The sequence below is a fragment of the Pygoscelis adeliae genome, unplaced genomic scaffold (genome assembly GCF_000699105.1).
Source record: "Pygoscelis adeliae isolate BGI_AS28 unplaced genomic scaffold, ASM69910v1 Scaffold188, whole genome shotgun sequence".
Taxonomy (NCBI): domain Eukaryota; kingdom Metazoa; phylum Chordata; class Aves; order Sphenisciformes; family Spheniscidae; genus Pygoscelis; species Pygoscelis adeliae.
Window position 1 is genome coordinate 794,716 of NW_008825304.1, and position 13,180 is coordinate 807,895.

General features: G+C 38.9%; 1 protein-coding gene across 1 annotated transcript in view; it reads right to left on the reverse strand.

The window, feature by feature from the left end:
• Positions 1-10,864, reverse strand: part of CFAP61 (cilia and flagella associated protein 61) — a 108,550-nt gene extending 97,686 nt beyond the window's left edge. Inside the window, 5 exon segments of the mRNA XM_009330133.1 lie at positions 4,523-4,649; positions 5,638-5,705; positions 6,678-6,754; positions 9,445-9,595; positions 10,722-10,864. Coding sequence (XP_009328408.1) covers positions 4,523-4,649; positions 5,638-5,705; positions 6,678-6,754; positions 9,445-9,595; positions 10,722-10,864 — 566 coding nt within the window.
• Between the last annotated feature and the right edge of the window lie 2,316 nt (positions 10,865-13,180).

A 13,180-nucleotide genomic window follows, 5' to 3' on the forward strand; every position in this document is an offset into this window, starting at 1 on the left:
GGCGGCGCCGGGCTCTGAAACTCGGCCCCCAGGCGGGAAAGGGAAAGGACCCCCTGGCTGCCGAGGGGTCTGAAGAGTTCCCGCCCTGCGGAGGCCAGCTGGCCTGGAAGGATCGCAGCGGCCCGGAAGGTTGGGAACCCAGCGGCCTAACGCCCCCGCAGCTGTGACCGATCCTTTGCAACACGACTACGGTTTTATAGATCCATTACTCCACACTGCCCTTAGTCTCCGACGGGGATATCCTTTTCTGTATCTCCCTCAAGTAAAACGTCAACAGAAAAATATTTTTAATAGTTCTCTTTTCTTTGAAAGTGTTACACATCATAGCAACATGTTTCTGAAGACAATTATCAGGAATGATTATTAACACTTCCCTCAGTTTTAGGAAAACTTGTCATTTGCTTCAGGCTCCTATCGCTCAAGTTTGTACATGCTTGTACCTAAATACTTGTACCTATAATTTGGAAATCTTAGTTCTGCATATACAGCAATTCAGAAAAACAAAATAAACTGATTCTCATTTCTACTCTTCACATGTTTCTGGATTTGGAAGAAGCCTTAAAGTTAACACAACTGGGCCAAAAAAATTTATTTCTTATCTCATCAAACGTGGTCTGAGTTTCTAAGTACTGGCCAAGTACTCTAGCATAAGACTGAAGGACAATTTAGGTGGTATCTAGATGTTTTTTGCTGCTCCTACACACCAGAACGAATGTCACCTTCTGAGCAAGACTACCCTTCTACTAGGGGCCAGTGGCCCTTTTTATTTTGACGTTGCTTCTGCTTTTTTATTCTCGGGCCATCTGTCTTGAAAGCTCTCTTCTTACTCCTGTTGCCCCCACTGCTCAGCACAGCCCGGAGACAAGGCCTTGAACACCCCTCCACCCCGACCTCTCTCTGGCAAGGGCAGTCCAGTGGGCCGTTGGGGCGGGATGGACAGCAAGGGAGCCGCTGTAGCCTGGAGTGAGCGTCCGTTACACACGCCTTACTAACAGCCTTTCTAGCGGGTGAATAAATGCTTAACTTGTGACCTTTAGGATGTCTCAAGTCACCATACTACTCCATCTGCCAGGAGTTTTAAATAATTTAATTCTGGCAGTCGCCAGATTCTTTCATACAGTTTTTGAGTTAAGAAAGCCAACTTGAAAAACCAGTAGAGATGAATATCACCACTGACCACTCAAAGCTGAAAACAGCTGCCAGGGGTGACAAATTTTGTTCTTTTTCACTGTTCGCGAGTCTTCATTGTAGTAAGTTTTATACAAAAAAAGTACGGAAAATATAGCACACCATCAATTACTTGTCCATAGAACTAATTCGAAAGATGCAACTAAAATGAAGTTCCAAGAACAACGAAACCCTGTAAAATTGTATAGTAATTCACATTCTTCATATCTCAAACCAAAATAGTAGTCTTCCTCTTCTTCGCAGGCAGTGTCTCAAGGGAAAAGCTGCAGTAAGGTTTTCTATTGCCAGAACTTCACTACTTCAACACAATTAATTAGTATAGCAAATCTGATAATGTGTTATGAAACCTCAAACAAACCAAACTAATTTAGGGGTAAAGGAATGAGACTGTACACTAATTGAAACCTGTTGTTTGACTGGGGTAGATAATATACACACACCATCTCCAAACTGAATGCTTTGCTGATTGCTCCAAGTCCCTTACAGCATTCTGTTCTGTAAAACACAACGTGACACAGGGCCACACATCAAGATGCAGATGGCAATTCTGCCGGCTCACGGTATGTGGAGGCCGACCTCGTGACAGCCTATGGGGCTCCACATAAGCCCATTCATCTCCCCGCACACTAGAAGCTGTAGGAACAGAACTACTTCTGATTTCTGCAATCCTCCACTAGCACCATAGTCTTTAAAAAACACCCCCAAAACCAACAAAACACAAACAGATTTTTAATATAAGAATACTACAAAATTCCTAGGCTGCGAGAACAAGCATGATAAAGGCATTCCACTGAGCTGCAAATTTATGAGCTCTTACATATACAGTACAAACCCAAGAATGACAGGATCTAAAGACAAGATATCAGCAAGAAACTTAAATATAAAAGCTTAGTGGACTATGTTGTGGTGCACTACAGATTTATTTCACATTATAAAGGTCAAATGGAGAATAACTTCAAAATTAATGGTTAAGCAAAGTATCAGTTTACAGCTTCTTTTTTCTCCCCTCTATAAGCAAGGGAAGAGGGAACAGAGATTACCCTAATCTCCTATCATTGACCCAGAACATGTTGCTAGGCAGGTGGCTGGGGACAACTTTCATAGATAAGTCTCTAAAGGGCTCCACTGAACGTTACTATGGATGCCAGTGAAGTACAAAGGTGAATACAGAGGGGAGGGAAAGGAAAGGCAAAGCGTCTACTGCAAACATAATTTAGCTTATTCAGAGATCTATTGACAGACAATATTAAAGTATGAATTTTATATCACCAGATACTGTGTAATTTAAGAAAAAACAGTTTCCTGGTTAGTTTTCTAATAATAAAAACACCCCAAACAAACTAAGTAAATAATTTTATTATTCATAACAAACTACAGAAATCCCAGGCAAGATGTTACGTGGAATACTGGTATGGCCTACATGACACTTCCAGTCGTGTCAAAAATATTTCTATTGATAATATCCAATGGCCATCAAAAGAAAGAATCGATTCAAATCAAATCAAACACAAACATAATAGTTGGAATCAAAACACATGGAAAAACTTTAAATCCTCAGGAATTAATTCACCTACTGATAACTTCTCAGTATTAAAGTTCATTCACATACTGATAGATGGTAGACAACTTGAAGGAAATACTCATTAAAAGCCTAAAAATTGTAGATCAAGTTAGTATGCAAATAATTTTGGAACATATTGAAATATCCAGACCTATAGCAGAATGGTGTGAAGTGGTCAAGGCCAGGCCTCAGTCCTTTTTCTTAAAATGCTCAGAAGTCAAGCAACAGGATATTGCAAATGTTGACTAAAACTATAGGATAAAAAGCACAACTGCAGATTTGTTTCAGGCCTATTTGGTAAAATTAAATATGTGTAAAACACCTCCCTGAGAGACAGGCTTCTGTCAGAATCCAGTCCAAGATGTCAGCATGAATTAACCCATAAACAAACAGGTGTGGATTTACCAGGCAGTGTGATATGCCTAATGTGGCATTACCATCTGTTAGCACTGGCCGATACGGACCCACACACACATCAGTATCGTATGATATAGTGTCCCAGCGATGTCCTTGTCCCTAAACTTCAGTTTCTACTACAAGGACCAGAAATGCTAATTTAATCATAACCCTGCTACATAACCACAGAGCAACACTTATATTTAGAACAAACAAAAGCAACTCCAGAATGAATCAGAATCAAATAAAATTATTACTTCATAAAACATTACCCTACACGCACTCTTCCCACTGTGAAGAGGAAAACAAGTGAACCAAAATGCGACAGATACTAGTTACATTTCAACCACACTATAGGGAAGCACCTACACAGCAATGACAGCATATACGGTCCAGCAATCTACACAGGAAAACATAAGGCCCCATTGGGTCAGAAACTCTGCACTTCTCATTCACTGTACACAATGCTGGCACAAGCACAGAAAGCTGCGATTTGGCATAGGCAGCAGAATTCAAGTGGCAGGAAAAAACAGAGCGGTAATAGTCAATATACAGGTAGACATTAATAGGCAAGGCTGCTAGAGGAACTTGCATCTCTGCCTGGTGTACGCTGCAGGCAGCTGAGCAGATAGGAAAGAAAAAAATAATTCAGTCTAACTTTTTTAATGACGTTTATGACTTGAATCCCAAAACAAGAGCAAGGCTGTGCTAAAGACACATTGCATGAGCATATCATAGTCTTTACTCCGAACTGCATCCATTGAAACAGATGACATGATGGAAGGAAAAGGGTTACCCCATTATTTTCTTAAGCGCTCTCAGCAACACTGAGGAGGCCTGCTCCCCTGAAACACAGTGAGAGTGAATGTATGAAGTGCTTACGCAGAAAAAAACTGTACAAAAGATGAAAGAGGATTACTCTCCACATCTGAAGGACTACTGGAACTAGGGATTCTCTGCTCTTATTTAATTCTTTTAGGTAACAGGCCTTCCTATTTAGACTTTGCTCAACTGGTCAGAATATGACATAACAAGAGAAAATTAAAAATGAGTTGGAATATGCTCCAAGAGACCTAGAAACTACATGCACTCACTAAAATACGCAGCAATGCAATTAAGCCAGCAGATTCACAAAATAAACATCACTGACAAAACAATGTATTCTTTCTAGATAGCAACCTAGTTTTACAAAAAATACAATTGATCTGGTGATGAAGTAGAATAAAAACAGCATAATCACAGAACTACTTAATTAGGTTATCAAGGAAAATCATAGCAGTTTAACTAAGACACTGATGCTGTAAACCAAAAAAGAAAATTCTTCAAATTAACCCAGACAGATCTGCTCATAAAAGTAGAAGGGAGAAACTACAGTACCTTGCTTTGCGAACATACAGCTGTGGGTGATACCAGTGTCTGGGGCACACAAGCAGGGTAAAGTTTGTATCCGCTACTGACCCTGGGGCAGTCATCATCTTTTCAAAGACATTTCCCATGTCTGGCTCTGCGAATGACAAAAATCTGTTAGGAGCAACAGAGAAACTCCATTATGTAAGCTTTTAAATTACCAGCAAAACTGTTTGAGGAAAATGGAGTTTTGAACTTAAACCACAGATGGCATAATGCTCCAAGTCTTTTAAGGTAAGCAATGAAGCTGAAATGACAGTAGTATAAACATGTGAAAGAATTGCTACTGGATTAATTTGTTAATTAATCCAGCACCCCAAACCTGAATAAGCGTCAAAACAATCAGAAATTGGTAGGATCAAATCCCTATAGAAATACTAGTCTTATCACCAATACTATATGCCACTGAAGAATCTCTTTGTCAGGACTCATTATGTTGAAGGAAAGTTGACATTTGTCGCTAGGGTAGGTTTGACAAAAGCCCTTATTCAGGTACTGTTTTCTGTAGTTGACACACTACTACGGAGTTTTTTAGCATGACTTGGAACTAAGATGTCTAGAAATTGGCATTTCAGAAGAGGTTCCAGTTCACTTCCAGGAAAGCTCCAACCAAAAATCAGTCATTAAGTAGATGCTTGGTTTATTAGTCTGAATTCAGGACTGAAGTTCCAAGTCAGATGCTGTTCTCCAAGATGTGCATTCTCCATATTTGTACCTCTGCTCCGAAAGAAATAATCCTAGTTTCCTTCCATGTCTCCAGCACCCCTTCTGACCCTCGCCAAAGTGTCCTCTCCCCATCTTGTTGTACTCACTTGGCTAAATAAGAGAAAGTACCTGATGTGACTGGTTCTGATGTATGGGCACGATGCCTGGCTGACATGTATGAATTTATGTATGTGTGTGCTTGTGAATATATATATACGTGCCAAGTGGCCTATTAGTCATTGTCTCCCAAAGTACAAGCACTGATTTAAATCTCTTGATTTAAATCCCCAAAAAAGCCCACCAACACAGTGCATATTAATGATAATGAGATTTGAGGTTGTTCTCATTATTTGAAGAATAAAATAGTATTAAATTCTTACCTAAATTCTCATCAGCTGGTATGAAGAGAAGTATAAATTCCAGTTCTGGTACTGTGATAAAAGCTCTCCTGGACAAATAACATAACTGTACTCAGTCTTTCATCATTACACCCATCAATCAGATACAGCAGCTAGGGTTTTTTTTAAGATATATATATATGTATTTAATATATAAAATTTTTTCTCCAGTGTCTCCCATCTTCCTTCATGAGTCCACATGGCTCAAAAATGAAAACATTTTATTTATGACAAATAAAAGCATATGAAATTCATCTGGGCATTTTTTTCACTGGTTTTTTTTTCTACCTTATTTCTCTCTTAATTTCCTAATCCTTAGATTTCAGACATCCTCCTTTTTATATCAGTTCCCCAGTGGTGAAAAAATTAAAGATGCCACATCTCTGCTGGCAGATCTCTGACCTGGCATCTGGATGAGATGGCACGACACGACAAAGTAACTGTAAATTCAACAGCAACAGCACCAAGTGCAATTCACTGTTTATGTAAGTAGATTCTAAGTATACCAAATAACCTGAGGAATGGTTATATTTGAGTACTGAGCTAACACAGTAATATATTGTGCTGTTTGTACTGTATCGTTTGCAGCCTTACCATATAATCTGTAGCTAACAAACTATCAATAGACTACCCGGGAACAAGTGTATTCCAGAAATATCTACAGATTTTTAAGCTTCCTGCTCAGTAATACGCTTTGATTTTAACAAGTGGAAATTTAGGAAAAAGAAAAATCAATCTGCCTTGCAACTGCAGTACTATTTCTGTGGAACATTACAGCAAAGATACAGCTAAACCTTAACACTGTTTGGGAAGCGTACTTGGAACTGTAACAGCTTGGTTTCAAAGCCAACAGTGCACATTTGATTAATACAAGGTTATGTTTTACTACCTTCCGAGACTTTAGAGGGGTATTTAATTTTGATCCAGTAATCACCTTAAGGCATTTTTAAATTCCACAGCCTCTCCAAATGACAGTAGGAGAGTACACATGCTTCACTACAGAAAGTTACATATGAACTCACCTAACAATTTCTTGGGAACATCCAGCTGCATATTCTTCTTTTGCCACAAAAAGATGCATGAACAACGTGTTCAAAGGCTACAAAATGAGGAATGAAAATCTAAACACCATGCAGCTAATATTTATTAAGTCAACCCAAGTATTAATATGCACATTTATTTCCAATATATATGATCTGCACTCAAAATGAGTAGCTTCACATATATAAGTAACTTCAAAGCATGTGTGGATAAAGTTATGTTATTAAAGGACTTTTTTTTATATCAAGATTTGTGCTTCTGTAATATTTTTGGTTTACACTCAAGCTTACTATTGTTTGACTACAATATACATACATTTCATATTTAACAGTATTAATTCCAGACTAACAACATTTTAATTAACCACAACAATTTAACAACTAAATCTTAACAACATTTAATTTAACATTTGGCTGATAAAGACATTCTTTCTAGGTTTAAAAAAAAAAAAACCAAAAGCTCACACACTTCTCATACTCCTAAGATGTTTTTTCTTAAAAAGAAGAAAAATTACAAAGTCTTACGATTACATCATTAGACAAATTTAAATATCCAGGCAGAAACAGCGCAGACTAAAAGACATCTTTATCCTATATGTCTCCAGTTAACCTAGAAAACACTAGCAAAGGAAAACCCTTGTGCTAGAATGGAAAGTGCTATTAATTCAGCTGTTTTCTCTTGCATATTAACTTCAAGTGCTGAGTCAAGGAAGGTCTACCTGTACATGAAATGTTTCTACAAAAAATATTTTAAATGGGAAAACTTGAGGTCTTCTGAATAGTTTAATATTCAATTAAAATGTCTTGGCTAGAGTCACCAATAAATTTCAGCAACTTTAGAGCAAGAATGATTTTAATAGATGTTGCAGTATATGGACCAGCACAAAGACAACAGGCTATTTTAGTGAATAAACATCAAAAGCCATTTCTAAAAAAAAAGTCAGACTTTTCTTTTTTTGTTTGTTTGTTTTTTAAAGGCAAAAGAAAAAGGAAGAAGAAGAAGAAAAAAAAAGACGAATGTTTTGGTCTTGAGGTTCAAGAGGAGGCCCAGGAGGCAAGATTTGGCCTGTAACTGTTTCTGAATAGTGATGGTAACCAGGCAATGCTGTAAAGCATCTTCACTAATTAAATGCTGCACAAGTCAATTCCTAATTTAGACCTCTAAGCTGTCTTATCATTTCTGCACTCTAGGAAAAAGACTTGTCAACTAGACTCTTAAGAAATTCTATTTTCAGAAGATCTCAATTTTTCTAAAGCACATCTGCATGGATTTAACCTGCAGTTAACCAACGACACCTCATCTAGTTATAACTCAGAATAGGCTCAGTTGTTTTGTCAGTGCAGAAGCATAAAACATGTACTGAATCTTCTGTAAGTATTTTAGAAAATAATCTCTATTCTAGAAAAAGAAGAGTTCTTCTGCTCCTTGTCAATGTTCCAAAGTACCTTTCACTCCTGTTTATGAATAGTAATTCCTAGCATGCTCAGGCTCTTTTTTTTTTGTCTTTTCTCTTTGTATGCTCCTGCACTCCAAAGTCAGCTGCAGCTTTGCTGCAAGAGATATTGTCGAGCAGGCCGCCTGAGGAAGAGCTTGCAGAACTGACAGCACAGCATAACCGAACAGGAGCAGCTGCAGCTGCACAGTGAATGAAGTGGTTGCGCCTGCAATATGCCTATACACAAAGTACTGTTCAAGTGACAAAGAAAACAGATTACAAGAAAATTACATGGGTTTTTTCTATACTGCCTTTGGCTGTAATAATTTTGTTTCTTTTAATGGCACACAGCATTTTCAAATACAATTGCTGTATTTGTCAGTTTTTCTGCAAGCCATTGCTTAACGTCACCCAGAACAACATTGGAAAACTGATGAACAAACTGTCTAGAGATAATTTCAGTACTGCCAATACCTAATTCTGGCATGTGCTGCCTAGCTTTTGAGTGTTTATGGTTAACATTTTCCATCTTTTCTCAACAATCACAGGAACTAGTTCCTAGTAGGACTGAATGATGGGCAGCATTTGAATCCTGAACTTCTAAGTGCCTATTTCTAGTCCGTAATTCCTAAGAGTAATTCATAAACTTGCCTGAGGAGCCTGTATGAAAACTGGCACCACACAGAATGAAGTGCAGCAATCTCCACGCCAGCACCAAACAAGCTTACTCCAGAACAAAAGATGCTCATCTCAGCATGGTTCTCCACCCAGTGTAAGTCACCATCCTTCAAGCAGGGGTACACTCCCTGTCCCTTATTCTTTCTCTGAAGCCATTAAATTTGCATTCAGTTCTGTAAATTAGCAAAACTTTATTCCAAAAGGTGAGAAATGAGGATTCCAGTTCCCTTACAGTGAGAAGGGCCTTAAAGCAAGGACTCCACCTCCCAGGTAAATGTTCTGTCAGATAACAGCAGAGCTGGACAGCTTTTTGAATTAAAAATATTGGTGACAGCTATGATTCACACTGCTCTCAGTGCTAGCACAATGCATCAGACATGTCCTGCACATGGCTGGCAAAGAAAGGACTTGTGTTCCCTAACTGCCATCCTTACAGCTACCTTCAGTTACTGTAGTGGCAAAAGCACAGGTACTCATGAATTTCTGAGCACTTGAGGATTTTGTAAGAAATCTGATTATCACCTTCTTCAGCCTGAATGCCTCAAATCTACCTAAAACAGATTTTAGATGCCTATGCATATTTTCATACCTAAGCCTTAAATGAAAACTCAACTAAAATCACACAATTTACTTACAGTGCATTTACTGTTAATGTAGTTTTCATGTAAGAATGATTCCCAGTCAGACTGATCAGTGATATTCCAATTTGGATAGTCCAGAAAGACAGCATGGGCTATAACCTCATTCTTCTCATTGCAGACTGTCAAAGCAAGATTTGATTTTTCTCTGTGAAAACAATTTAATTTTGCAGAAGTTGAAGAAACTACACAAAGAAAAGTGACTGACTGTTAATTCAGCCTGTTAGAATAACAAAATCAACCATGTTCAAAAGTGCTCCCAGGATCAGGCCTCAATAAAACTTAATTGCCCACATCCTAACTTGACATTATTGCTTCAATTCCAAATATTTCTTTAGTGTATTCTGACATTATAACAATTCACATGATTTTTCAAATCCTCAATTACTATGAATTTTATATGCAAGACTTAAATGTTCCCTTTTTCTTTGCGTGTTTCTTCATACATCTGTTTTTTCGCCAAATAGCTGGTATCTGAGACATTTGCCATTAAGTCAAGTGGAAAAAAACTAAGTGACTCATCAGCATTTCACATAGTCTGTCTATCATCTTTCATCACTGTACAGAAAGATGAAGTGCAGAAGGTTCATCACTATCTCTGGTGACGAAGGTATGGTAACAGAAGACTTCTACAGCCACCCATTTCCGCTAAGGACATTGCCATGCAAGCAGCAAGGATACAGAGGGCAAAACATGGAGGATATTAGGTATCTTGGGAACATGAAAAGAAGAGGCACATTGAAATGTATTTTATGGCAGATAGAGGCTGTCTCCCAAGGTAAAATAAAGAGAGGCAAAAAATAACCAATTCCTTTCGTTAAGGGGAAACTGGAAGAGAAGGAAAAGATTTAGACATACACAGGAAAAGAAAACAGAACGGTCACAGCCACAAAGTGATTAAAAACCCTAGTCCCTGCCCCTCTATTTCTATCACTCTCCAACAGGCAAGAGGATTCTGTTAGACGAAGCAGACAGCAGACATTGGAATCTGATGGTTTCATCAGGTATTATTATTTCTTCTGAACTTTTATAAAAAGGAAGCTAGAGTCAAATAAAGTCAAATCTTGTCCACCATGCTGGCATCAATGATCCAAGTTTGCACAGTCGTGCATGTGGAGAAGAGATGGAAGCAGATTTTCTCTCCCTTTTTGTGAAAAGTCATTATGCTACACCATGTAAAGGCTCATAATGTTTTCTGCCATTTTAAATGTAACAATTTCTTGAAGTTTCCTGCAAGAAAGGTAATATAATGTCCCTAAAATACTGTTACTTACAAAAGGTACATGACATCAATCCTTCCAAAAACTACTTCTGTAAAATGGCTGAAGAGGCCAATAATATCTGAAACATCACGTGATTCTGTTCTCCTGGCACTGACCACTTCTGGATTTCCTCTGGAAGAAGTTATTGTAGTCATCTTACAGACTGCAACAAAAAAGAAAGAAAACATTGCTGTTCTTGTGGATCCCGCTGCAATACATTGTTCAATGTAGTTACTTGAAATGGATTTTCATATAAACTGTGAAGAAGTGCAATTCAGATGGATTTAAGTGCCTAGTTCCTGTAGACCTCTACAAAAATACATACTGCCTGCATATACATACGACATGCAAACAGTGCACAAGTAGAAATACAGCAGGCAATCATCCCTATTGTATGTATTCTACATGCTACACAGAAAGCAAATGCACAGGCTACAAATTGCTTTTACATTTATAGGCATTTGCATGCTATCAGAACAGTGCCCATCATTAATAATTTCAAACTTAATAGCCTTAAGTCTACAGGTGTGGGAGGATCAGCTGCAAACAATCAGGATAAGAATGCCCTGGTAACATTAAACAGCAACTTCAGGTGAGTTAAGTGTATTTTGCCCAAAACAGCTCCTCAAATTTCTTTTTAAGTCAAAGCGATGCTTAAATTTCAGAAGGAATTGATATAGCTTCCCTACCCAGGAGAAAAACATTTTTGTGGCTCCACATTCTCAGAATTTGCGAGGTCCAAGTGATTTATTGACATGCCTAGCAAGTTCAGAACATACAGGGGCAACAGGCATTCAGACCATCTATGACTATCAACTAACAGTTCATTATCTTTCAGCTGTGTTGCTACTCGATATTGTAGCCTGTTCTGATGTAATCAAGAATTAGGCATGTAAAAACAAATTGACCAAACACAGCAACTTTCTGCAATTTCTTAAATATACGTGTGCAGAATATAGCATTAGTAACTAAAAAAAAAACCCCAACTCAATAACTAACATACCTAGACTAGCAGAACACTCTTCCCAATCTACTAAACACAACAGCCATTTCTGACATTGGCTCCAAACCCAGATGTGATGCCCAGTTATTAGGCCCCACAGATCCCAGCTAAAATAGGATAACAAAGGAAACCCTGAATTTTATACCTTTTAAATACAAAAAAAGTCATGTGTACAGCGACATCTTTCACACACAGTCGAGATATTATAGGTGAGACCACAGGTCTCAGTCATGCAAACGTACGTTTGCAGAGAGGTCCCGGCACCAACCTGAGGCAAAATGTCCTCTGCAGATTTTAACGCGTGCGCTTAGTAAACAGAATTGTGGTTATGTAGAAAGAACTAACTAGGGTAGAGCGTACTTATTACTGAGTAGAACAATAACATCTACAAGGAAAAAAATAATACTAGCTTGTGTAAGCAACTTCTCAAACATCTTAAGTTGTAAGATATATATAGTCTTCCTAGTGGAGTGGAAGGCAACTGTACCCAGGGGTAAATGACAGGTGATTCTCAAAATGAGCAAAGAAGATGGCCACATAATTCACTGGTACATTTCATTAAGTAGCTGCAAACTGAGAGGTTACTAAAATAGTTGATTATTTTTTATTAACGTCAACTCCATATATCAAATAAACAGGAATTTTAAAATGTCCTTAACGAACTTAAGTCTAGCATTAAGATTACTTCAACTGAGGAAAACAGCTTGCCACATTTCTGTATTCAACTGTTTAACTTAAAGCACTGAAAAAAATATCACCCCCTTCTCCACTAGCTCCCCTTAAAGGCCCTAAACACTCATGCAACCATGACTGAGAGAAAGCAGCATTTACACATTAAAAATGTACCATTTTCATAAGAAAATGCACTGTTCCTACAGCCACTCCTGTATTTCTACTATGAGAGCAGCATACTATAGATGAGAGACTTGGCAAAACAAGCAGATAAAGAACCGTTCCTCTTCCGAACTAGCGCTTAGAATAGTTTCCTCTCTGCCTCCTTAAACAAATACCATGCGGGAAACCCACCTGTGCTTAAAAGGAGGGTATGTTTTTTTCTGTTTCTGATCCAAAACACACGAAACGCGTACATACCACAGGTGCGCGCCTCAGGAGACTCCTGCAGGATACCCGATGGCCGGGAGAGATGGCCGGCGGCACCTGCGCACCCCGCGCCAAGCGAGGCCGAGAACTAACGGCTTGCCTCAGCAGCAGGGAAGAAGCATGCCGACCATTCCCATGCCCGAAAGGCATAGGGGAACGAGGCCAGACCCGAATGTTAAAGCTCGGATGGCCCGAAGGAAGGCTACGAGGTCTAAGGACCGGGCAGCGCTCTCTCGCCTGACAGGAGCGAAAGCGGCACGGGCAGTTAGGGCGGGACAGGAGTTTAACGCCCGCGCTATTAACACCTCTCGGGCCACGGGTCGGCAGCACGGACCCCGCTGCACCGTGAAAGACACAGGACTCGCTC